The sequence below is a fragment of the Notamacropus eugenii genome, chromosome 7 (genome assembly GCF_028372415.1).
Source record: "Notamacropus eugenii isolate mMacEug1 chromosome 7, mMacEug1.pri_v2, whole genome shotgun sequence".
Classification (NCBI taxonomy): Eukaryota; Metazoa; Chordata; class Mammalia; order Diprotodontia; family Macropodidae; genus Notamacropus; species Notamacropus eugenii.
Window position 1 is genome coordinate 82,086,524 of NC_092878.1, and position 26,239 is coordinate 82,112,762.

Here is a 26,239-nt window from a genome sequence, read left to right on the forward strand (position 1 = left end):
TAGAATTCCACTTAACAGAAGTGTGATCTTCGGTACACCTTTCCTCTCTGAGGCTCAGTTTCACCATCAGTGAAATAAAGATAATCATAATTTTAACCTCATAGGGTTGACTGTGAGAAAAGATCTTTGTAAACCTCATATAGGTTTGAGAAACAATAATGTATATATGTTAACATATATCACATACATATTTATATATGCATCAATTGTGTATAAACATACATCTAAATATGAGAGAGGTACGGCGGAGAGAGAGAAAGGAAGAGGAGAAGAGAGAGTGAGAGAGAGAGAAAGAGGGAGAGAGAAAAAAAGAGAGAGAGAGAAAGGTGCAGTATGGTATAGCATGTAGAACACTGGACATGAAGTCAGAAAGACTTGAGTTTGAATCTTACTTCAAACACTTTAGTAGCTGTGACCCTGAGAAAATCAATTAGCCTCTCTGAGCCTTAGTTTTCTGCAGCCATAAAACAGCGATAATGACCACACCTATTACACAGGCTTGCTTTGAAATAATGTATGCAATACTCTTTGAGAACCCTAAAATTCCACATTCAGTTAATTATGATGATTATATGTATTGTCTTTTATTGTACCAGGAATTATACAACAAATTCTGTTTTCTGTAATTCTATCAATTAGAACTATTAATTAGCATTCCATGTTTTGCTAAAATAGTGATAACTGATATGCATATTGATGATTCTGAGGCCCTGGAATGTCAAAGAATCATATCCTAGGTTTTAAGGCCACAGCATCTAAGATCTAGAGCTCAAAAGGACTTTGGAAAATATCCAGTACAACCACCTTCAATTTGCAAGGCCTAGCTTTGAACCCATATTCTCTGACTTGGAATTTAGCATTCTTTCCACTGAACCATATGCTTTTTGTAAATGCCTCCTAAATCATCATGCCAATCTTGAGTTTAGTTTTCACTTGATTTTAGTGTTAAATACACTTTATAATATATATTCTATTTCTCTGAAATAGTTAAAGGCAGCCAGAGGCAATGAGTCTGGAGTCAGGAAGACACTCCTAGCTGTGTGACCCTGGGCAAGTACTGAACCTCTGATTGCCTGACAAACTGGATCCACTGGAGAATGAAATGGCAATCCACTCCATTATCTTTGCCAGTGGATCAAGAAGGGTTGGACATGACTGAAAGAAGTGAACAACAACAAAATTTCTCTGAAAAATTTAAATCCCATATAGATAGGCAGTTTTCAGAGGAAGAAATTAAAGCTATCTATAGTCACATGAAAAAATGCTCTAAATTGCTATTGATTAGAGAGACACAAATCAAAACAACTCTGAGGTACCACATCATACCTATCAGATTGGCTAACGTGACAGAACAGGATGATGATAAATGTTGGAGAAGATGTGGGAGAGTTGGAACACTAATTCATTACTGGTGGAGCTGTGAGCTGATCCAACCATTCTGGAGTGTAATTTGTGACTATGCCCAAAGGCTAAAAAAATGTGCATACCCTTTGACCCAGCAATACCACTTCTAGGGCTGTATCCCAAAGAGATCATAAAAATGGGAAGAGGTCCCACATGTGCCAAAATATTTATAACAGGTCTTTTTGTGGTGGCCAAGAGCTGGGAATCTAAGAATGCCCATCAATTGGGGAATGGCTAAACAAGTTGTGGCATATGAATGTAATGGAATATTATTGTGCTATAAGAAATGATGAACAGGCAGACTTCAGGAAAAACCTGGAAAGACTTATATGAACCGATGCTGAGTGAAATGAGTAGAATCAGGAGAACCAGGTACACAGTAACAGCCACAGTATGCAATGACTGTTTCTGATAGACTTAGCCCTTCATAGCACTGCAAGGACCTAAAACATTTCCAAAGGATTCTTGATGCAAAATGCCATCCACATTCAGAGAAAGAACTACAGAATCAGAACACAGAATGAAGCAGACTATTTTCTCTTTTGTTATGTTTTATTTTGGTTTTTCTCATGGTTTCTCCCGTTTGTTTTAATTTTTCTATGCAACACGACTAATATAAAAATGTGTTTAATAAGAATGTATGTGTAGAACCCATATAAGTTTATATGCCATCTTGGGGAGGGAGGGGGAGAAAATTTAAAGCATATGGAAGTGATAGTTGAAAACTGAAAACAAATTAATTTTAAAAAAGAGGGAAAAATTTTAAATCCCATATTGTTATATATAGTAACTTTATGTTTGCCAGAATGGCCCATCCCCAACCAGTTTATGAAAATGTTCCTTTTCATCCCACATTTTTCCTACGCCCCAGGTGCCTTGCTATTATCCAGTAAGGTAGAACTGGCCACTCAGTTAAAGCTCGTTATCATCATTGTATGAATCAAGTTTGAAAAGTTACTTATTAAAGCAATATTATTTAAAGATCCTCCACTGAATGGATGCATTTTTTAAAGAGAAGTTGGACAGAAATTTTCCCTAATGTCCCCTTTGCCAATGCAGAAAAGGAAATAGTCATATAAAAATTTTGCTGATGAATTAAATTGCGCTGATGACCATCTGTCCAGTGATTAAATTATTTGTGTTTCATCTGATGGGACTCCTAATCTCCCCCAAAACTCACTGCCCATCTGAGTAACAGATTTTTGCATCTTAGCACACTGAAACAGCAGGGACTTGATGTTAGATACAAGCTGGTAAGAGAGGAAACAGGATGAAATGTAGGCAGTGCAGAGATCCAGGACATCTGGCAGCAAAAAAAGGAAATGGGGAAGGGGAAGGGGGAAGGAATTTGTGCTTGAGCCACTCAGAGTCCAAGGAGATTTCTGGGTATGGTAACATACCACCTAAAACATCCACAAAAATACAGAGAAAAGAAGCAATGCCCTCCAGCTTGTGAAAGACATAGCATGGACCAGTGCCCAGGAATGAAACCAAGACAAACTCCCTGCAGCTAAAAAGGAACGTCGATGAAGTAGCTGGTTCAGGAATGGCAGGGTTTGTCCTTCCAAGAGAGGAGCATCAAAGGAAAAAGTCAGGGTAGACTTGCAGTGAGTTTGATTAGCAGATGAGGGAAATAGGCAATTTCTCTGTGCTGGGAAAGAACAATTCAGAAGTTAATGTTTCTTTTTGACCATTGTTTTCACAAGGGTTACTTACACCAAACCCCCTATCAGATTGTTCACTCTGAATACCATCAAAGATACATGAGTAGATCACTGCCCCTACTTAACAAGTCACACAGGCTGCTGGCTCTTTTCCTTCAAACTCTTCTGCAGATTTATGCTCCAGAACAGGGGGCACATAAAATAGCTATGATCAGCTGTCAGCTTCAGCCTAAATATACCTACATGTTCCTGCATCCTCCAAACTATCAAGAGGTTGAGAAAAGCACTGTTAAGTTGGGTGCCTTTGAACATAGAACGATACTCTTTATAGTACAAATACAAACATAGAGTGAAATTATGTTTATTTAGACTATATTTTGCATATATGAGGCAGCTAGATAGGGTAGTGGATGGAGCACTGGGTCTGCAATTAGGAAGATCTTAGTTCAAATACAGCCTCAAGCATCTACTAGTTGTGTGACTTTGGGCAAGGGTTGTATTATTTAACTCTGTATCTCAATTTCTTTAACTATAAATGCTAGCTATCGGCTATAATCATACTACATATACATACATGATTATACTGTGACATTTAAAAAGTTCAAGAGACAGTTTCTGGGTAATTAATCATTTTATTAATAATACTAGGATGTTATTAATAAAAAAGGTCTGTGGCGCTCTTGATTGCCAAAGACCCCTAATGGCAGTGGGCTCACAGTTCATATGCCCTTGAAAGAGTGGGTGTTCTTGAGGGTGGCAATCAACTTTGATTAGTTAACAATTAATGAGAAAGAATGAATAAGGTGGATTATATTACAATGAGAGTCTTGGGCTATGTGACACTGAGCACCCAAATACTGGTCAAAAAGACTTACTTCCATATCACCCCTCTGACAAAGGAGAGAATCAACATTTTCCCAGAACTGTCAGAGTAAACACAATATGCAGGAATCCACCCATTTGCCTAAATTTAGAATTTCTTTTACTGTCTTTGATTAGATCTTGGCCAGGGTAAGTCTTTGCCCAAGATTTCCCACACTGGTTGATTTATGGATGAGGAAGCAGAAAAGGGGAAAAACCCTGGTCCTAATTCAATAATTAGCTATTAATACCATTAGCTATTATTTCTATTAATACTTACCGTATAACTATATATATTACACTTATTATACTCATATATGTGTACGTGTGTGTGTGTATGTATGTATACTGTTGTTTCCCTTAATAAAGAAGAGATTTCTTGAGGGAGAGTGACTTTTTTTTTGTCTGTGGATCCCCAGCAACCAGCACAGTGCCCAACACAGAGTAGATATTTAATGATGTTTGTTGATTGACGGATATCCTCAACTGTAAAATGGAGTGGGATGAGATGGCTTCTGAAATCCCTTTTAACCTATGATCCCACAATACCTGGTAACTTATAAGGTTGTCACAAAGATCAAATGAGATGGCGTATGTGAAATATTTTGTAAACCTCAATGTACTACACATTATCAACTAGGTGGCCTGGTAGATAGTGTGCTGGGTCTGAAGTCATTAAAACCTGGGTTCAAATCCTGCTTCAGACACTTACTAGCTATGTGACCTGAACAAATCACTTAACCTCTGTTTGCCTCAGTTTCTTTAGCTGCAAAATGAGGATAACAGCACCTATCTCACCTCCTAGAGTTGTTTTGAGAATAAAAATTACATGATATCTGTAAAGCAGAGTAGGTAGGTGGCACAGATAGAGTGCTAGCCTGGAATCAGAAAGATTTGAGTTCAAATCTGACCTCAGACACTTACTGGCTGTGTGATCCTGGGCAAATCACTTAACCCTATGTGCCTCAGTTTCCTCATCTATAAAATGAGCTGGAGAAGGAAATGGCAAACCACTCCAGTATCTTTGCCAAACCCCAAATGGGGTCACGAAGAGTCAGGCATGACCAAAAAAACATCCGGACAACAACAATAAATTTGTACTTTGCAAACCTTAAAGTGCTACATAAATGTTATTACTTATATTACAAATGCTAGTTATTTTTATAAACATACCTCTCATAATTCCACAAGTCTGAAAATAATTTTGAACCAATAAAAGAGGAACACTGAACCCCCAGAGGTGAATTCTACACACATGAGGAATGCATGCCTTAGGAAAAAAAAGCAGGTACTGAGGAAAAGAACATTTCACGAGGCAACTTGACTGATGACAGTTCCACATATGGTGAGTATATTTATATTCCAGTAAATGTTGTGCCTATTTTCAGAGTATCGGAGAATGCTGGCTCTTCCCCCACTAGGCAACAACAATATTTCATTCTGTAGTTTATATGTTCCTAGTAGATGATATTTGTCTTACTAAAAATAATTCATCTCCCAGTGTACTCTGATGCAACTAGTGGCTATGTCAAAAGACAACTGTTCATTCTTGTAGCTATTAATCAAGGCCAGAGTGGTTCCAATAGCTCTCATTTTCTTCTGAGTACAACTGAACCAAATCACTGGGTCAGGAGGAGGAGATAAAATTTCCTGGGAAACCATGGCAAGTTAGCCACATGCTTCTGGCAGAGAAATAATCGAAATGGAATGTTTTAGGTTGGCAAAAGGTTTCAGCTGCTTCCTAATGAGTAGGTACTGATACAAATCACTGCTGCTCCTGACAGCCCAGCCAAAAGCTATAGGGAACAATCCTAATAATCTCAGATTGACAGTCTTGAGGCTTACAAAGCACTTCTCATAATTTGTTTTGCTTGACTTGCTTGCTAATTGAAAAAAAAAAAAGGACAAAACAAAACAAAACTTCCTTTATCAGCTGATAGAGGCACCTAAGCAGTACAGTGAACACAGCACTAGGTCCATAGACAGGAAGACCTGAGTTCAAATCCAGCTTCACACACCAGCTGTGTGATCCTGGGCAAATCGCTTTACCTGTCTACCTCAGTTTCCTTAAGTGTAAAATGAGGACAATAGTAGCACCTACCTCCCAGGGTTATTGTGAGGGTCAAATGAGAAAATATTTTTAATGTGTTTAGTACAGTGCCTGGCACACAGCAGGGTGGGGACCTTGTGGCCTCTAGGTGCTTGGGTGCAGCCTTTTGACTGAGTCCAAGTTTTATAGAACAACTCTTTTAAATAGGGAGATTTGTTCTGTGAAATCTGGATTCAGTCAAAGGGCCACACTTGAGGGGCTAGAGGGCCACATGAGGCCTGAAGGCTGAAGGCTCCCCATCCCTATAAATAAACACTTAAAAAATGCTTATCCTGTTTCTTCTGGAGTAACCCCTACAACTCACCTTTCACAGACAACAGGCCTGGATTCATTCAGGACAGGACCCAAGGAAGAGCAGGGCTGCCTTGGGGGTGGAGCGATGGGAATGCTGGCATCCAGGGAGCTTGTCTTTCTGTGGAGTGCCTCTAGGACCACTGATGCTGGGCTGTCCCCATCCACGGGACAGGACCCAGCCCTTCCATGACTGCCTCCTGGGGGGAGCTCAGGCCCCATAGCCCCTTGCAGGGCCAGCTCCATTGTACCCTGTTCCACTTCCAGAGTTGGGGAGGCTGGAGGAGAAGCTCGAGGTTTCCGTTTTGTGGAGGCACCAGAAAGCAACTTCAGCAGACTTCTCCTTTCCTTCTGTAACAGACATATTAGTTTTAGTCTGGCATTATATTTGCTATTATAATCAAAGCACGATAGGATTATAGACTCATAGAGTGCAGGGCTTCCTGAGTTCAAATCCAGCCTCAGACACTTACTAGCTGTGTCAGTCACCTGGGCAAGTCACTTCACCTTCTTTGCCTCCGTTTCCTCATCTGTAAAATGAGCTGGAGAAGGAAGTAGCAAACCACTGCTATATATTTGTCAAGAAGACTTCCAAATGGGGTCACACAGAGTTGGACATGACCAAAAGGGCTTAACAGCAACAACAACACAAATTATAAATTGAGAGCTGGAAAAGACCTCAGGGGTTATTGAGTCCTGATGAGGAAAATTAGGCCTAAGTTGAAGTGATTTGCAAAAGATCACATGGGCAGAGTCAGGGGTGGGATCTGAAACTAGTTCCTCTGACTCAAATTCCAGAACTTTCCACCATACCACATGGCCTACAGGATTTGCTAGTTCCCATTCCCTGTGTATGTATGTTTTGTCATTTATTTGCCTCTGACCTCTCTCCCTCCACATTTAACTTAGTTTTAAACATGTCAATTATTAAGAGACTGATGGTGTTTTTGTGGGATTTTCCATGTTCTTTGCTTCTCCTTTCTCCTGATTTTGGCCATTTGGTTACTCATTAGATTCTTATTCCTATGAAATATTCATTAATTTAGGCATTATTCACTAAGTCAACTGTAAAATTCCACATTGGCTTTCATGTATTTGATCATATTCATACCATTTACTTCTCACTTGGCAGACTTAAAGCACCACATTTTTTCTGTGATGTACTTCATCCTATGCACCTTATGTACAAATAAGACCCATGGGCTACTGTGGGGAGAAGGTTTTAGAAACCTAGTTAAATCCAGGACATGACGAAGGAGCACTTTTGGTTTTGGGGCGTGTGTGTGTGTGTGTGTGTGTGTGTGTGTGTGTGTGTGTGTGTGTGTGTGTGTGTGTGTCTCTCTCTCTGTGTCTCTGTGTGTCTGTGTCTGTGTCTGTCTCCGTGTCTCTGTGTGTCTGTGTGTTCCCTCCCTAAACCCAACACTAGAAAATGTAAACAGGAGCTGAATTTTAAGACTGATTTCTGTTCAAAGCAACTTCTTAACTCTCAGATCAATATCCCTGAAAAAGAAGACAAACCATTTTTAATGAGCCCTCCTAATTTCTGTTCCTCTGTGGATTACTCAGGAAATTATTTCTAGATGAAATAATGTTTTTTCAGGCAAGTTTTTTCTTCAGGATATTTAATGGTGTGACTGGCATCTGAACTGGAAAAAACTATTAAGGACAGAAACTAGTATCAGGCAGGAAGTACCCTGCATACATTAAAGAGGAATACTGAATACCAATACAACAAACTTTCAATTAGCTAGGAGGAAAGGGCAGCATGAAAACTGAGGTCAGCCCCTCCAAACCTCTCATTTTACCAAGTCTAAACTGTTAACATCAGTGTTAATAACAATGGCATTTTACAGGGTGGTTGATTTCTCTCTTATTTTTTTAGAACACAGGAATCCACAGTCATGCATCGCTGTTTACAGATTAAATAACTGATCACCAGTCAAGAATTTTCAAATTCAATTCAATTCAATGAGCATCTTACCCCCTGTAAAGTGAGACTGATCTAGATCAAGGGAGGGATCTTTCCTTGGGGCTCATTAATTTTTAAAAAAATATTTTGATAACTCTATTTCAGTGTAATTTGATTCCTTTGTAATTCTCAGCTTTTCACTTTATGCATGTAAAAAACATTATTCTGGCTTCACCAGACTGCTCCAGGAGTCTATGAGAGAAAAAGTTCAGAACCACTCCCCCTAGGATACTACTGCGTGCTAAGGAAAGATGAGCAGGTTGAGTTCAGAAAAACATGGAAAGCCATGAATGAAATAACAAAGAGTTAAATCAGCAGACCACAGAGAACACTGTATACAGTAACAGCAATATTGTTCAAAGAATAACTGAAAGACTTTGTTACTCTGAGTATTATAAATACTCAAATCAACTACAAAGGAACTATGAAGAAAGATGCTATCCAGCTCCAGAGAAAGAACTGATAAACAGAATTATGCATAGTATGGTTTTACATACACACATACACACACACACACACATATATTCATACAAATGCACACACATATATATGTGTCAAAATGGTGGTGAGTGCAGGATGGGGAGGGAGAGAGATAGTTTAGAACTTAAAATGTAACCAAAAAAAAATAAAATTAGGAAAAAAAAGAACCACTCCCCTGTTGCTTCTCCCTCGGTCCTGGTGATCTTCTAAGATGGATTTTTTAACCTATTTTAGGCCCTGCAGACTCCAAGAACTGCATCACAAGAGAATTGGAGGCTTTGGCCTCTTAATATAAAAAATGGGCGAAGCCAACATGGTGGAGAAGAAACACACAAATATGCTAGCTCCAAACCCACAGCCCATGAAATATCTGTAGAAAAGAGCTGCCAATAAATTCGGGAGCAGCAGAAGCCACACAATAGCGGAGCGGATGTGATATCTGTTCCAGAGAGCCTGAAAACCTCTCGCAAAAGGTTCTTTGCGCTGCGGACGCGGAGCTGAGCCCAGCCCTGCGTTGACCGCCTAGCGCTGAGAGAAGCAGATCCGAGCAGGCTTCAGGGACAGAATCTCCAGCAGCTGCGCGGGTCCCTCCACCCACAGGTGACAAAGGTCGGTGAGAGGCTCTCTTTGGCGGGTCGAGAAGGGAGTGGGGAGCCCCCATGACTCAGGCCCCCTCGGGAGGCACGAGCGGAGGTGGGAGCAGACAGGGAATCCACAAGCAGGCAGGAGCCCAAATCCATTGTTGAAGGTCTCTGCATAAACCCCCTGAGGGAACTGAGCCTGAGAGGCGGCCCTGCCCCCACCTGAGCACCTAAACTTGATCTCACACTGAATAGCAGCCCTGCCCCCGCCCAAAGCCCTGAGGCTGGGAAGCAGCATTTGAGTCTCAGACCCCAAGCACTGGCTGGGAGGATCCGGAGGCGAGGTAGGAGTGAGGAGAATATTCAGAGGTCAAGTCACTGGCTGGGAAAATGCCCAGAAAAGGGAAAAAAACCAAGACTATAGAAGGTTACTTTCTTGGTGAACAGGTTTCTCCTCCCCTCCTTTCTGATGAGGAAGAACAATGCTTACCATCAGGGAAAGACATGGAAGTCAGGGCTCCTGCATCCCAGCCCACTCAATGGGCTCAGACCATGGAAAAGCTCAAAAAGGGCTCAGAAAATTTTGAAAACTATGTTAGAGGACTGGAAGAAAAACTGGAAAGAGCAATCAAAGACATGCAAGCAAAGTATGAACAGCAGATCAGCACCCTGCTAAAGGAGACCCAAAAAAATGCTGAAGAAAATAACACCCTGAAAAATAGGCTAACTCAATTGGCAAAGGAGATTCAAGAAGCCAATGAGGAGAAGAATGCTTTCAAAAGAAGAATTAGCCAAATGGAAAAGGAGATTCAAAAGCTCACTGAAGAAAATAGGTCTTTCAAAATTAGAATGGAACAGATGGAGGCTAATGACTTTATGAGAAACCAAGAAATCACAAAACCAAACCAAAAGAATGAAAAAATGGAAGATAATGTGAAATATCTCATGGGAAAAACAACTGACCTGGAAAATAGACCCAGGAGAGACAATTTAAAAATTATGGGACTACCTGAAAGCCATGATCAAAAAAAGAGCCTAGACATCATCTTGCATAAAATTATCAAGGAAAACTGCCCTAATATTCTAGAACCAGAGGGCAAAATAAATATTGAAAGAATCCACTGATCACCGCCTGAAAGAGATCCAAAAAGAGAAACTCCTAGGAATATTGTGGCCAAATTCCAGAGTTCCCAGTTCAAGGAGAAAATATTGCAAGCAGCTAGAAAGAAACAATTCAAGTATTGTGGAAATACAATCCGGATAACACAAGATCTAGCAGCTTCTACATTAAGGGATTGAAGGGCGTGGAATAGGACATTCCAGAAGTCAAAGGAACTAGGACTAAAACCAAGAATCACCTACCCAGAAAAACTGAGTATAATACTTCAGGGGAAAAATTGGTCTTTCAATGAAATAGAGGACTTTCAAGCATTCTTGATGAAAAGACCAGAGCTAAAAAGAAAATTTGACTTTCAAACACAAGAATGAAGAGAAGCATGAAAAGGTGAACAGCAAAGAGAAGTCATAAGGGACTTATAAAAGTTGAACTGTTTACATTCCTACATGGAAAGACAATATTAGTAACTCTTCAAACTATTCAGTATCCGGGTACAGGGTGGGATTACACACACACACACACACATGCACACACACATAGAGACAGAGTGCGCAGAGTGAATTGAATAGGATGGGATCATATCTTAAAAAAAAAAAATGAAATCAAGCAGTGAGAGAGAAATATATGGGAGGAGAAAGGGAGAAAAGGAATGGGGCAAATTATCTCTCATAAAAGAGGCAAGCAAAGGACTTTTTTAGTTTGGGGAAAAAGAGGGGAGGTGAGAGAAGTTTACTCTCATCACATTCCACTAAAGGAAGGAATAAAATGCACACTCATTTCGGTATGAAAACCTATCTTACAATACAGGAAAGCGGGGGATAAGGGGATAAACAGGGTTGGGGGGACGATGGAAGGGAGGGCAATGGGAGGAGGGTGCAATTTGAGGTCGATACTCACGGGGAGGGACAGGATCAAAAGAGAGAATAGAAGTAATGGGGGGCAGGATAGGATGGAGGGAAATATAGTTAGTCTTATACAACACGACTATTATGGAAGTCATTTTTTTGCAAAACTATACAGATGTGGCCTATATTGAATTGCTTGCCTTCCAAAGGGAGGGGGTGGGGAGGGAGGGAGGAAGAGAAGTTGGAACTCAAAGTTTTAGGAACAACTGTCAAGTACTGTTCTTGCTACTAGGAAATAAGAAATACAGGTAAAGGGGTATAGAAAGTTATTTGGCCCAACAGGACAGAGGAGAGGATGGAGACAAGGGCAGAGAGGAATGATGGAGGAGAGAGTAGATTGGTGATGGGGGCAATTGGAATGCCCGGTGTTTTGGAGTGGGGGGAGGGGACAAGGGGGGAGAAAATTTGGAGCCCAAAATTCTGTGAAAATGAATGTTAAAAGTTAAATTAAAAAAAAAATTAAAAAAAAATGCATCCCTTTTCTCAAGAATGGTGATCTAAGAATTTAGAATTTACTAAATTTGAACAAAGATCAGTCTTTTAAAATTCAACTCCCAATTACATTTATTGGAGTTGGATTTAGGGAAAAAAATAAAACAAAAAAACTATCTTTAGGTTCATCCAGGCCCTAAGATTCCATTTGCTTTATCAAGTATGTGTCCTACATACTTCTTTAGAAGGCACCCTCTCTAGAAACTCTGCTGACCTAACAAATAGTAAGAGTCATCCTCATAATATATAAAATCTAGATCCTCAAGACATGCTCTGTCTGATGAACTGATGCTAGCAGGAGTGTAGGAGAGGCAGTGATGACTTGGTAGCCTGGGAAGGCCTTCCTTAGGAGAATTAAAGAGGTGGAATATACCATAGGGACAAGACGCCAGCTTTAGATAGCAACGGACAAAACTGGGAGAACTGAAAAGCATCTGGGTGAATATGTCTCATAGAGAGATTCCATGCCAGTAGAAGCTGACATTATGGAAAACTCAGGGAGTTATCAAAGGGTGGGCTTCCTTTGGCTTTCTGAAAGATTTTCCATTGTAGGAGATTTCATCAATCAGCAACAATAGACCTTGAAATGCTTTTTTCTAAACCTGTAAATCTAAGCTACAATAAGAAATCTTCTTTAAAAATTATTCATATAGTATGAAATATCAGTCTTGGGACTTAGCTTCATGCAGTTAATTATAAATACCAAACCAATATTGACCTGTTCTATTCATAAACTCTCACGTTAACCTGTTAATCAAATATTAACTTTTTAGTAGGCTATGAGGTTTATTCCCTCATAAACTACTGTTTACAGGTATACCTAATAATTTAAACAGACTCGTGGACATTAGCAAGGAACCAGATGGCTGAGAGTTCAATTGTGCCCTGGGGTTGACATGAGCTATACTGGGATAAACTTATGAAATATTCATTAAAAGTCACCGTAATGATTTAATTTTGCTGTTGGTCACTTTCTTTGTTTGAATTTATCCACCCATATGTCCTGCCCTCACTCAACACACAACACTCGATAAACACACCCACACACATACAGAGGATTGTTTCATACATTCTATAATGTATATTTAAGTACTATATTCCCACCCCACCTTCAAGTAGAATATAAACTCCTTGAGGGCAGGGACTGTTTTAAATAAACCTAAATAAATACTTCTTGGATTGAACTGGATTGGCTCCAAGAGGTTGGCATTTCATTTAAATTTCCTTTAAGACCAAAGATCACCTAGTCCACCTCCTTCATTCTGCTGATAAGGAAAATGAGTGACACAACAAGTATGTGGCATGACCAGAATTTAACCTTATGACCTCTGAAGTGTTTTTCACAGAGCAGTAAGATGAGAAGTGAGCAACAAAAAAACAGAAAAAGAAGAGAAATAAGTGACTCAGGTAATCAGTCCTTGACCAAGGGACACTACAAGAGAGAGAAGTTGGATACTGGTCCCACCTTGCTATCCTTGTCTGATTTGGTGGCAAGGCTACTTGCACCAGCAGGTAATGCATTCTCAGGAGAAGTAGGGGGTCCAGACAGGGCTGTCCCTGCCTGACCACTCAGTTCTGTCTCCAGAGACGTGGCAGGGATGTCAGGGGAATTCAAGGAAGCAGTTGCCGCACATGCCAGTGGCACAGTTGGCCTGCTGAGGTTGACAGCAGCAGCGACATAAGCAGCAGAGTTCGGAATCGGAGGCTGAGGTTGCTGATGGGGCAGGATCATAGTTGAAGGGCCGAGACAGGCTGAATTCTGCACCTGGATGGGCGTCACCGCAGCTGTGGGGCGTTCCTGGTTGTGAACGGCAACTAGTAGAGAGGAGAGGAAACACAAATCCAAATTTTAATTTTCCAATAAACATTACTTGTCAGAATGAGTCATTCTATTGTAAGAGAACATGATAAAAGCTTGCTGTTCTATCTACCACAATAAGGCCCTACAGTAGGGGCTTCAAAGTATCTTGTCTCAGTCAAATATTAGGAAAAGCATTTCCAATTAGAGGTCAGTCTTTTAAAGGTCAGATTTTTTTTTTAAAATTTTATCCAGAGGCCCTCTGTCCAGCTAACATCTAATGCTCTAGGAGATGGGTAGAATTTTCATGATACCAGTGCCACTGGAAGCAACTTTTTAATGGCCTCTTACTAAACAAGAGAAGCAGTGCTGTATTCCAATCACTGGGTCCGAAAGTCAGAAAGACCTGAGTTCAAATCTACTTTAGTAGGGACTCAATTCAGTGGGACTCAATGTTAAATCCCTTAACCTCTGCTTGCCTCAGTTTCCTCCACAGTAAAATGAGAATAATAACAGCACATACCTCCCAGTGTTGTTGTGAACATCAAATGAGATATTTGTAAAGTGCTTACCACAGCACTGGGCATACAGTAGGCTCTTAATAAATGCTTATTCTCTTCCCCTTTGAGGGAACTGAGGGGATTGGGACAGCAAGTGGCTAATTGTAGGAACTGACTGAACCACACTGACTGTCTTGTGATTCAATTCTAGAGATAGCTCAGTTCCCTTTCTATTCAATTATGGGTCTAGTCCAACTTCTGTCTTGTAAGAAAACTTTATTCAATTGTGGGAATTGGAAGAAAATATTATTGCATGTTTGAACCTAGCCCTGCATGGCTAGGAGGCTGAACCTCTACCTATTACTAAGAGACACTTAACTAAGGACCTAGGTTATGCTGATCAGAAACCCAGACAGATCCAAAGACTGATGCAAAGAACTGTCCTACAGTTGTACATGTCAAATAACCCTTATGTCTTATCTAAAAACTGTCCCTGTTCTGACCAATCGGTTATTATTTCTACATTCTTTTGACTGTGCAAAGACATTTGGAGAGAGTGGGATACCACTTTTTCTGGATTCAGTGAATTTCACCTATTTGCTCTTCCCCTCCTAATTTAGAAAGTCCCTAATCTTTGATCCAATTAGAAATCAGATTACCTAATGTTGGAAGAGGTGGACCAAGAAGAGTGGAGCAGAGCTGAGAGGAAGTGAGACAGAACAGGCAGAGTTGGGTAAGAGAGACGGAGCAAGCAGCTAGCTATGAGTGAGACAGGGAGTGATTTTGCTTAACAGAGTTGGTTTATGGGAAGGCTTGATAATGTGTGTAGACTTCTTGGTTACTATGATAGATTTGGCTTTTTGGTGTTTGAATAAATGTCTTGGTTCTGTCTTCAATGAAGAGAGTCTGTTATTGTTGCAATTCAAACCTGGAAATTCACTGGCCTATTCATAGTACCTGCTGTAGGTATCACTCTGGTGATATATAGGCTGAGGACATCTACTCCTGCTTTGTTAGGCAATTGCCGTGCATTGCTTAATAAATCAATAAGCTTGCAAGTCCGAACTTTTGTTTCCTCAGTAAATTTCATCTTCCTCCTGCTACATCTTCTTTCTGTTTCTGAGTTTCAGTTAACTCTCTGAAATCCCACATCTGATAGGTATTAAATGTGTGATCATGGGCCAGTCCTTCCCCTTTTTAAGTCCCATCAATTCCTTCAAAACACATTTCTGATACTTATTAGCTGTGTGATACCAAGCAAGTCCAACACTCTCTGTGCAAGTCCCTAAAACTTTAGGTTATAGTCAGTTTGCACTCATGCAGGTGGTAGGAATTTCCAGATCAATGAAATCATAGATTCCTAATATACTGCCTAACCAAATGCATGGTTCTCTGGTTTCCACTCTTCCACTTTTCAATTTTTTTAAACCTTTCATCATTTACACTAACACTGAGGCTATTCATGGGGCACTCAAAAGTTCTGTTTTGCACCACTAGTGGGCCCTAGAACTCTTGGGGAGTGGTAAGGAATTCTATAGATTCAGGGCAAAAGAAAAGGTGGAGAGACCTTGTAATTTATATGTTCAAATCGTGAGACTGGCATCACAGATTGAGAGTTAACCTTGGAATCAGTTAGACTTGGGTTCAGACCCTGGGTAAATCACTTAATCTCTCTCTGTGACATTCTGTTATGGGAGATTTTTCTCATTTGGGAATTCCCCAGACCAAAGAAGCCACAGGTTCAACCCCTCTCCCCTATCTTAGAATCATACATTCACTAAACAATCAACCAGTCAACAAGCATTAAATGACAACTATCTACCAGCATCATGCTACATTCTGGGGAATAAAGATACAAAGTGCCAAAAGTTCCAGCCCTCAGGAAGTCTGCATTCTAATGGGAGAGACAACATGTAAATAAATGCATACAAGATATATACAGAGTGGATGGAAAGTCACCTGAAGAGGCAATAGTTTTATCTTTGTTCTATAATACATTGTTTAAAATTTACAAACAAGACATTTGTAAAGCACTTAGTATCATACTGACTTGCACACAGTAGGTACGAAAATGCCTGCACCCTTCTTCCATATTCCTTTCCCCCCACCCTTAGAGGGCAAGGCTCTAGTGTTTTAAAAAATCATCTATTCTTTTCAGTCAATTTACAGTTGATGAGACAGACCCAGAGAGATGAAATGATCTGCCTCTGATTGCACTGCTAGAATACAAATCAAGCTCGTGTGCAGGTTCCTGAAAAATACACAGAGAGTTAGCAAATGATCTGAAGCTTAGCCCCAATGCAGTAGGGGACAGCTAGCATGATAGGACATGAAACAAAATGACGCCTGAGCTCCAGGTCACAGCAATCTGATATCTCTAGGGTCTCGGATCTGTCAGTCAGTCTGATACAAATGTATATACACTTGGCATAAACCCAGGTGAGGTGAGGTGGAAGTTCATTGGATCAGCTTATCTCTGTCTCCACCTCCTAGTGTTATTCATGATTTAAAGGACACACAGCTATTTCTAAAGGTCAAGCCACTCACAGTTTCCTCTTTACCTGTACGGACAGCATTTCGAGCTTGATTGACTGTCATCTGTCTGATGATAGGCATCAGAACCTTGGCCTGAGGACTTGTCTGGATGTGGGCTGCTGACACCTCTATGGAGGACACTGAGTTGGAACTCCCTGCTATGCCATTCCCCTGGAGTTTCTGGGAAGGCCCCGTTGCAGTGGAGGGACTGACCATTGTCACCACTCGACCCGTCGGGCCAGCAGTAGACACAGAGACTTTAGCTTGGGAAGCACTTGTCACAGATCTGTCAAAACAGAGAAATAACATTTTAATAGTGAGGAAAGGGAAATAAATGTTGAGGAAAGCCTGCTCACATAATTAATTGCAGACAGAATCATCTCAAGTGTAAATCTTGATTTGTTCAACTCAACTCAATAAACATCTATTAAGTAGCTACTATGCGCCAGGCACTATGCTGGTGCTGCCTTCAAAAAGCTTGCATACTACTGAGAAGAAACAACATGTACAGTAAATATAACCTATAGAGAGTGAATACATAGATAGTATATTGTGCATTTATGTGATATATATATAGCAAATATAATTCTATATTTATATAAGATACTGTAGATATGTAATACTATATTTATCTAACATAAGCAAATATGTAATACTATATCATACACATATTTGTATTTATGTGTGTTTACATATGTATATGTGTACATATGTTATGTGTACACACACACTCTAATTCCAGAGGCTGAGAGGAGAGCTGGAGGAAAAAGAAAGGCTTTGTAGAGTTGGTGGCTGTTCAGCTGAGTCTTGAAGGGAATTAGGGATGACAGGAAGTAGAAATTAGAAAGGTGAATGTAATCAATTAGCACAGGGGATAGACAGAGGAAGACAATGCAATGATATGTATCACAAAGAGACCAGATAGAGTAAAGAAGTAAGAGGAAGGGAAAAACGTTTGTATAGCACCTACTGCCAGGCACTGTGCTAAATGCTTTTTACGAATGTCTTATTTGATCCACCCACAACCTAGAGAGGTAGGTGCTATTATTGTCTTCATTTTACAGTTGAGGAAGCAAAAGCAAACAAAGCTTAAGTGACCTGCCCAAAGTTACACAGCTAATAAGTGTCTGAAGCCACATTTGAACTCAGGTCTTCCTTATTTCAATTCTAGAGCTCTATCCATTCATTGTGCTGCAGCTGCCTCCAAGTAAATCATCATCACCGTCGTCATCGTCATCACCAATTATCATCATCATCACCATCAATCATCATCATCATCTTTGACAGTAAGAAAGGCAGCATATTTCAATGGCTAGAAAGTTGGTGTCTGGATGACCTGGGTTCAATACCTTTTAGTGCCTCAGGTAATTCTCTGAGACTTTAAGAATTCTTACAGAAAAGTTCTTCATTGGTACAGAAAGTTTCCAAACTGGGAGGCCCCTGAACTCGTAGGAACAAATAAAAAATAAATTGAATGTCAACCTAGTCAAAGTCCTAGTACACACAATTACCTTCCAGGTACAATATGGAGGAATAGAATGAGGAAGGGGAGAAAAAGGAAGAGAAGAGGAAGAAGGATTTAAGGAAGGCAGAGGAGAAGGAGGAAAAAGGGGAGAAAGAAGATGGAGAAGGAGAGTGAACTATCTCAAGATTATTTCTATCCAAATGCCACAGGAAAAAAATAAGAAGAATGGGATGAAAAAGAATAGCCTACTTAGAGATTGCCTCAAATTTTCAAAGCACCTAACATTCATCATCCCATTCAAACCTTATAACAACTGTTGGAGCTAGGCATTATTTCCATCATTAACCCCATTTTGAAGATGAGGAAACTAAGTGCCCACAGTCACACAAAGACACTAGTATTCAGGTGTGGTATTTCAACTCAGGCGCCCCTCTCCAACCCAACCCACCATAAAATGCATAAAATGATATTATTATTTACAATCTATATTATGTGCTTATCCTCCTCTGGCATAAACCCATGTTTACTTCCAAGATTAGACACACCAGCATATGTCCTTAGTGGATGAGGATAATAATAAAACAATTGATCTTTACTGAACTGAAAAATAGGGAACTCAAAATAATGGTGACCCTGAGGCACTGCACAATTTTGAAGCATGTTCTGAACCAAAGAAAAATTAAATCACTAAATCCTTTTTCAGCTTAGGAAATTACAATGACTCAAAAAGTTAGCGATTCCCAAATTCCTGGTATAGCAAGTCCAAACATCTCTGCCTGTCTTTCCAAGTCCTCCATAATTTTTTTCCACCCATCCAGGCTAGAATTATTATGTATATATGATATTTCCCCTGATAAAGTCTAAAGCTTCTTAAGGGCAGGGATGTTTTCACTTTTGTCTTTCTCTCCTTAGCATACAGTAGGTGCTTAGTAAACATTAATTATGAATTCTAGGGGAAAAAAAGATCAAACATGATTTCTGAGGATTAATGATGAAGATTGCTACTGCTTCTCATCTGACCCTTGACTATAACCTTTCTATATTATTTTTCTCTAATTGTTCTCCACTGTTTAAGTCTGTTTTCTTGTGACCGTGGAGATCTCTCCCATTACATGTCAGACTTTATGATCCTAAGAGTCTAAGTAATAAAATCAGGGTATCACACAGTTCTTTGGCATCCCCCACAATGTTTAACTCTGTGTGTGGTAGGCCTAGACCAGTTAAATGAAATAAAGTATCAGAATATTATTATTCAAAATAGCAACAAACTATAGTCCTATATTCAGTGATTTGGGAATTGCTAAACAAATTATGGTCTATTGTGTGATACAGAGGAAACTGTACTGGATTTGGAGTTAGCCAACTGACAAGCATTTATAAAGCACCCATGTGCTGCAGCACCACTGTAGTTAGCCCTGGGAACATAAATAAAAAGAATGAAACAGAGGAATGGGATTCAAATCTGTCACTCACCATCTTTAATTTGACATTTATGACTCTCATAAAATTTCTGGAGGTTGGACTTAAATGACAACTGAAAAAGGACATATTTAAATTTGCTTATGTGTAAAACCAAGGCATGTAATCTGAAAAGTAGTCCAGATCTATGTATCTACAAGATAATCTTCAGATAGTGATGTGAAAGGAATCTGAGCAGAAACATTAAAACAGAAAGAACTTGTATTGTATAAATTGTCAATAGAAAAATGGATCATAAATTCTATGGCCACATATGGCTGAGTGACTCCCTGGGCAAATCCCTCAATCTCTTAGTGCCTGAGGTAACTCTCTGTGACTTTAAGTTGCAGAGAAAATGCCCACCTGAACAATGTTTCCTTATCTGGAAGTTTTCTGTACCATAATATGTCACAAGGTCCCACCCCTGTCCTACATAAGGCAAGTAGAGATGGTATGACTAAGAATGTGATACAGCCAGTAAATGAAAAAAAAGATGTTTAGAACTTTTGCAATCATCCATTTAATACCCCACCTTGTGACCGGTGCTACGTAGTTTCCAGGAAAAACTCCTATTTTGCTCGTGTGCATAGAAGTCCCTTTGAACCAGCCATCCTGGCATCGTTCAAACACTAGAAACATCTCCCCTTTTCTCAGCTCCAATTCGTCCTCTTTCCGAGGTGTATATGGATAAATAGCAACATACCTGGTGGGAGAAAAAGAAGTTGCCAGATTCTTTTAAAAGAAATACAAAATTAGAAATGTCTGATTCTTTTTATTCAGTGATTATAGGACAATATACAGAATAATAAAGAAATTTCTATCTCAAACATTTACAATATCATGTTTTATCTGCAATGTAAGATTTGTCAAATCTTCAAAAAATGCCAATCTTTTTTTTTTTTTTTTTACAAAAAGAAGATGCAAGAATCAGCAAAATATATCTACAATTTGGGGAGTTCTGTTGGTGTATTTGGTAACACACATGTGATTCTGTAGCCCTGGAGACACAAAATATCATAGAATCAGTTCTCCCATGTCAGACAGAAAACCCATTTTAGTGACAAAGACCAACATCCATATTTTGGGATGGTTCTCTAAAATTACAAAGACTCAAACCTACCCCAATATCAGAATAAAGTAATTCTTTAATACCTATAAAGGACCTTTCAACAGTATTTAGCATATTTTTTTTCTCCTTTGTGCCTTACGTTGTTTTCTGAGAGCAAGAAGTTCTTGTGACATTCTAGACATTTCTAGAGAAAATTATATTTTGTGGGCTATACATGTTTTAAAAAAATCCCTTCCAAACTTCAGTCTAGCCATGGTCTCTGACCAATTTAAGCAGAATTTGCAGCTTAACTAAAATTACCCAGCACATGCAAAACTGCATTGTCTTTGTCATATATGATTTTAAGGTGGACCCGGTAAAAGCACAAGGATAATAATGAAAATGAAACACGAGATGCTACATTAGATTACAAACAATGTGGATGGATTATGACTAAACCTAAAATGAAAATCTGCAGGATTTTTTCCTAAAGATGTTGAGTTTTTAACCAAATGTAGCTATTTGATATAAGCTTTAAATCTCAAAATGGAGCCAGGAAATCCTGTCAGGTGAAAAGAGTTTTGATGGTTTGTCTAGGAACCATGAAGACTGTTGAATAACTTCCTGATAAGAATTACTGAACTAGATTTTCCCACTGCTTAAGAGGTTGGCATACCAAAAGGTTCTCCAGTGTTGTGAAAGAATTCATTCAGCCTCTAAGCAGGTCAAGCTTGCTCTCAGGGAGCAGCTATCCCCCTGGGCAAATCTAACTGCCCAAAAGGCGCTTGTTAGAAATAAACTCTAACTCCAAATGGAGATATGAGGTGTCAGTTACTATCAAGAGGAACAGCATATGATGGCTGCCAACTCAACGGATAAGCATACAGAGACTTTAGTGGCATTTATTTCTTATGTTAAGCTGGTCAAGTTATTGTACCTGAAAAGGAAAGGAGGCACGGATAAGGAGTGCATATTGATAAACCAAATGTCCCATGCTGCAAGATTACTTTGCTCACATTTACCTATTTTCCACCAAACTGATCCCCACTGATTGTAGCACTTCTCACAGTATAAAAAGTTCTTTCCCCAAGACTGTGATTTGGGTTTCGCAAAGCCTAGTGTGCTGTATGTGTTTCCTTCTCAGGTTTGCTTAATCTATGAAATCCACTAATCACCTTTTCTATTTTTTATTGAGTATATAGAGATAGAGACCAGTCTGTGATTGTTTTTGCTGGGAAGCAAGCAAGACACAGGTCACAGTGTCTGAATTCTCTAGTTAGCAAAGCAGTAACTATTTTACAAAGACCAGAGGGGGTGATAGTGTGAAGTTAAACGAGTTTTCCTTATCATAGTGTCAATTTCTTTTCTATTTAAGGAAGTAGAACCATGGAAAGATTTACCTAACGCATGGGGAATAAGCCCTAAAAATTAAAATGGGTTTTTGATCATAGGACAGGTGATAGATGAACTGAGATACTGAAGCATAGTTAGTAGAGGATAAGGCAGGTAAAAAAGAAGTGGAGAAGACAGGGGAGAGGTGTTCATGACTCTAAGTCCAACACCATCTACTGTGTTACCTAGCTGCTCCTGCTATTTATTTATATTGTTACTTAATTAAAATTCCTTTGCTGTCAACTCAGTATGTTCTGTGGCTGACTGGTAAAAAAAATTAAACATGAAGTCAGGGACTAATGGGCTCTAGTTTAGAGGGAATTTTGATTTATAAATTTACTTAGGTTCTGAGTTAACTAAGGAGATGGGGAGATTCAGAGTATGGAGGGCCTCAAGGGCTATTATAAGTATCTGGTTATTTTGATAATTACAGCAATTATATTATAATTTCAGAACTCGTAATGCCAAACTTATTTTCCTCTTCTCTCTCTTCCTACCCAATTATCCTTGGCCCATTTCTCTTATCTTATATCAAATCCCTTCTTTCCTATTTAAAAAAAAAATATAACCTGAACTCTTGTCTTGACTTTCTACAGTCTTCTTGGAAATCTCTTCAGTTCCCATGATTCATATGTTTGAGTACCCCAACATATAGATTGACAGATAGATATAGATGTGTATCTATATGTATACATATACACACATATATGTACACATGCATGCACATGCATATAATCTACCTGGATATATGTATGCATACTTACATATAGTTCTACATGTATCTACTTATATCTATGTATATATGTATGTATCTGTAATGTGTGTATTATATTAGTATGTATGTATGTAACTGCCTATGTATATCTTCCCTAATCTCTCTCCTAAACTGCAGTACCATAGCACCAACTACTGGATACTTCTTCTCCTAGTTCTCAACACAACTAAAATGGAGCAAATTATCTTTTCCCCTTACCAAACTTTGCCTTTCCTAAGTAGCACAGTAAATAGTGCACTGGGCCTGGAGTCAGGAAGACCTGAGCCCAAATTCAGTCTCAAATACTTACTGTGGGCAAATCATTTAACCCCTGTTTGCCTCAGTTTCCCCATTTGTAAAATAGGGCAATAATTATAGTACCTACCTCTCATGGTAGCTGTGAGGATCAAGTGAGATAATAATTGTAAAGCACAGTCCCTGAGCACACAGTAAATCCTATATAAGTATCAGCTATTATTATTTCCTCTAAACTTCTCTGTTTCTCTTAAAAGTACCACTGTCCTTTCAATTTCCCAGATTCTCAGACTCTCATTCCTGATTCCGCCCTCTGTCACCCCCATATCCAATCAGTTGCGTAGACTTGCAGACTCCTCCAAATCACCTACACTTGTCCCTTTTTTTCCTACTCAAATTCAAACAGCCCCCAACCTTATTTCAGCTTCCCATCCCTACTCACCTAGCAACCACCTCTAAATTGCACTCCCTTCTTTCAGCCCCAGCACCTCCTCAGCCCATCCTGCACACTTTTGCCAATATTATCTTCCTTAGAGCACAGGTCTGCCCATGTGACTATCTCACTCAAAAATTTTCTGTGCTTCCCTAATATCTTCAGGATAAAACGCAAACTTCATAGTTTGGTATTTAACACCCTTCATAACAATACTGATGATAATAATTCTAACTGGTAGCTTTTATATGATGGCTACTATGTGCCAAGCATGGTATGTGCTTTACACTTGGGCAGCTAGGTGGTGCAGTGGATAGAGCACCAGTGCAGGAATCAGGAGGACCTGAGTTCAAATCTCACTTCAGACACTTGACATTCATTATCTGTGTGACCTTAGGCAAGTCACGTAACCCCAATTGCCTCATCCTGGGTCATCTCCAGTCATCCTGATGAATATCTGGTCACTGCATTCAGATGGCTCTGGAGAAGTGAGGCTGGTGACCTGTACAGCTCTCCCTCACTCAAAACAAAGTCAAATGCAAGTCAGGTCATCATTTCTCTGATGGCATGGTCTTCTTTGGCAACGAAGGATGAACATACACACTTTATACTTATTATCTCATTTAATCCTCACAACAACCCTGGGAGGCAGGTTGCTATTACTACCCCCATTTTACAGATGAGGAAACCAAGGCAAACAAAAGTTAAGTGACTTGATCACAAACTGCTATCAGGAGGCAGGCAAAATACTGGGTAGCCTTTCATAACAGTTACACTAAATTCCAATGGCTTTCGATTGTCTCCTGGATGAAATATAAAATCTACTATTTGGCTTTTAAAGCCCTTAATCATCTGGCTCCTTCCTACCTTTCCAGTCTTGTTATACCTGACTCCCCTCCATATACTCTACGATCCATATGCACTAGTCTCCTGGTCATTCCTTATAGCTGACTCCCCATTCCTGACCCTACATATCTTCAATAGCTGCCCCCAAGCCTAGAACTCTCTCCTCCTTCATTCCAATTTCGTGTCTCAGTTCAAACCCCAAAATTCCAAGAAGTTTTTCCAAGTCCTTCTAAATGCTAGCACCTTCCCTCAGTGATCACCTCCAGTTTCTCCTGTGTATATCATGTTTGTGCATACTCATCTGCATATTGTTTCCACCACTAGACGGTGAACTCCTCAAAGGCAAGAATTGTATTTTTTAGCCTTTCTTTGTATCCCCAGCACTTAACATTATACCTGACACATAGTTAAGTCTAACTTATTGAACTGAAGAATCCACAAAATCCAGCTGCAGCTCAGCATCTAGTCACAACAATCTTCAGAGTCACTTTTTAAAGGTATTTTTCTAGTCACAACAATCTTGGCAAGCTACTGTTCCTTAATGTTTAGTCCTTTCCCACAGCAGCCCCTCCCCCCTACCTAATTCTACTGGTTATGGGTTATTTCCAAGTCCATCAGCATTCCAATTCAGTGGGGAATGAAAATAAAGGTGTGTAGGCAGGGAAGGCGGGAACAGCTAACCCAACAAAAGGCTGGTCCTGATTGTGGCCTTTGTGATAACCTAACCTGTGGTGGTACTTGACATAAAAGGCCTCAGAGAGGTAAGAATCCGACTTGATCACTACTGTTTCCCAATTAGATGCATGATTACATGAAATCTGTCAGAGATCTTGGACAGCCAGAATCTCAACCCACCCAGTAGACTGGATGTCTATCTGTCCCCAAGCCATAGTCAAGTCCACCTCCTCCCCTTAACCAACTCCCACACACTCTAGGCCTAATTTTAAAAAAAATATTTCATGGCTGGACAGTTACAATGGCCACTTACACACTGGGTCGAGTCTGGGGCCGTAAATGTGCAATTTGGTCAGCAGATCCTGCAGGTCTCTGTCCAACTCCAGATGCTGCAGCAGCTGAAGATGATGGAGCAATGACAGTGGCAGCCAGAAGCGGAGGTGGGGGTAGAGGAGGATTCATATTCTAGTATTGAGGAGGAAATACAGAGAAATCAAATTATTGATGATGGGTGAATGAGTAGGGAAAAGGAACAACAAATCTGGAAGAGGAACATATTAATGGAGCCCCCCTCATAGTGCTGAACTGTGAGGCTGCTTCCTGGGAAGGACTGACTGTACAATCCCACTTTTTGTTGACTGTTTTTATTCTCCTTTAAGCCCCAGATGCCTTTTTAGCAAATAGGTAAGTGATCTCACTTCAGCAGGGGAAGGGGGAAGAAATGAAAGGGCTGCAGGTATTTTGAAGGTAAATAGCATTTTCAAGTAAGCCCCTGGAGCAGAAATCCAACTACTTTCTAAAGAGGCAGCTATAATATCCCACTGCTTGATAGGAATTAATCTGTGATTGTTTCTATAACCTGAAAAATTCCCTTTGATGCCTACCTACAAAGAGGATAAATAATAGCGGGCCACAGTCACTGAGCTATTGTTGTCACTTCTGATTATTTTTAACTTTGCCAGCTTTTGAAAATCAGCACTATCAAGGTTGGTAATCTTTAACAAGTACACCAGTGAAATGTTGCTGGTTCCTTTATGGGCATGGCCTCATGGGGGCCCAGCCTGCAGGATTCCATTCCTTTTGAAAATCAATGGAGCAATTGTTACCTTCTGATCTATAAAACCCCAAATCATTCTTGAGGGTCTGTATAGTGACACTCCTGGGAAAGCAGGCTCACAAAAGCAGTCAGCCCCATAACCATTTTTG

At 39.8% G+C, this 26,239-nt stretch overlaps 1 protein-coding gene across 3 annotated transcripts in view; it reads right to left on the reverse strand.

Moving 5' to 3' along the window:
* Positions 1-26,239, reverse strand: part of SH3RF1 (SH3 domain containing ring finger 1) — a 230,164-nt gene that overhangs the window by 9,659 nt on the left and 194,266 nt on the right. For all 3 annotated transcript variants that reach the window (XM_072625485.1, XM_072625483.1, XM_072625484.1), the window contains 5 exons: positions 25,347-25,498; positions 20,163-20,333; positions 16,734-16,993; positions 13,340-13,689; positions 6,344-6,681 (listed from right to left, as the gene is read on the reverse strand). In XM_072625485.1, the coding sequence (XP_072481586.1) occupies positions 6,344-6,681; positions 13,340-13,689; positions 16,734-16,993; positions 20,163-20,333; positions 25,347-25,498 (1,271 nt within the window). The remainder of the gene's footprint in view (positions 1-6,343; positions 6,682-13,339; positions 13,690-16,733; positions 16,994-20,162; positions 20,334-25,346; positions 25,499-26,239) is intronic.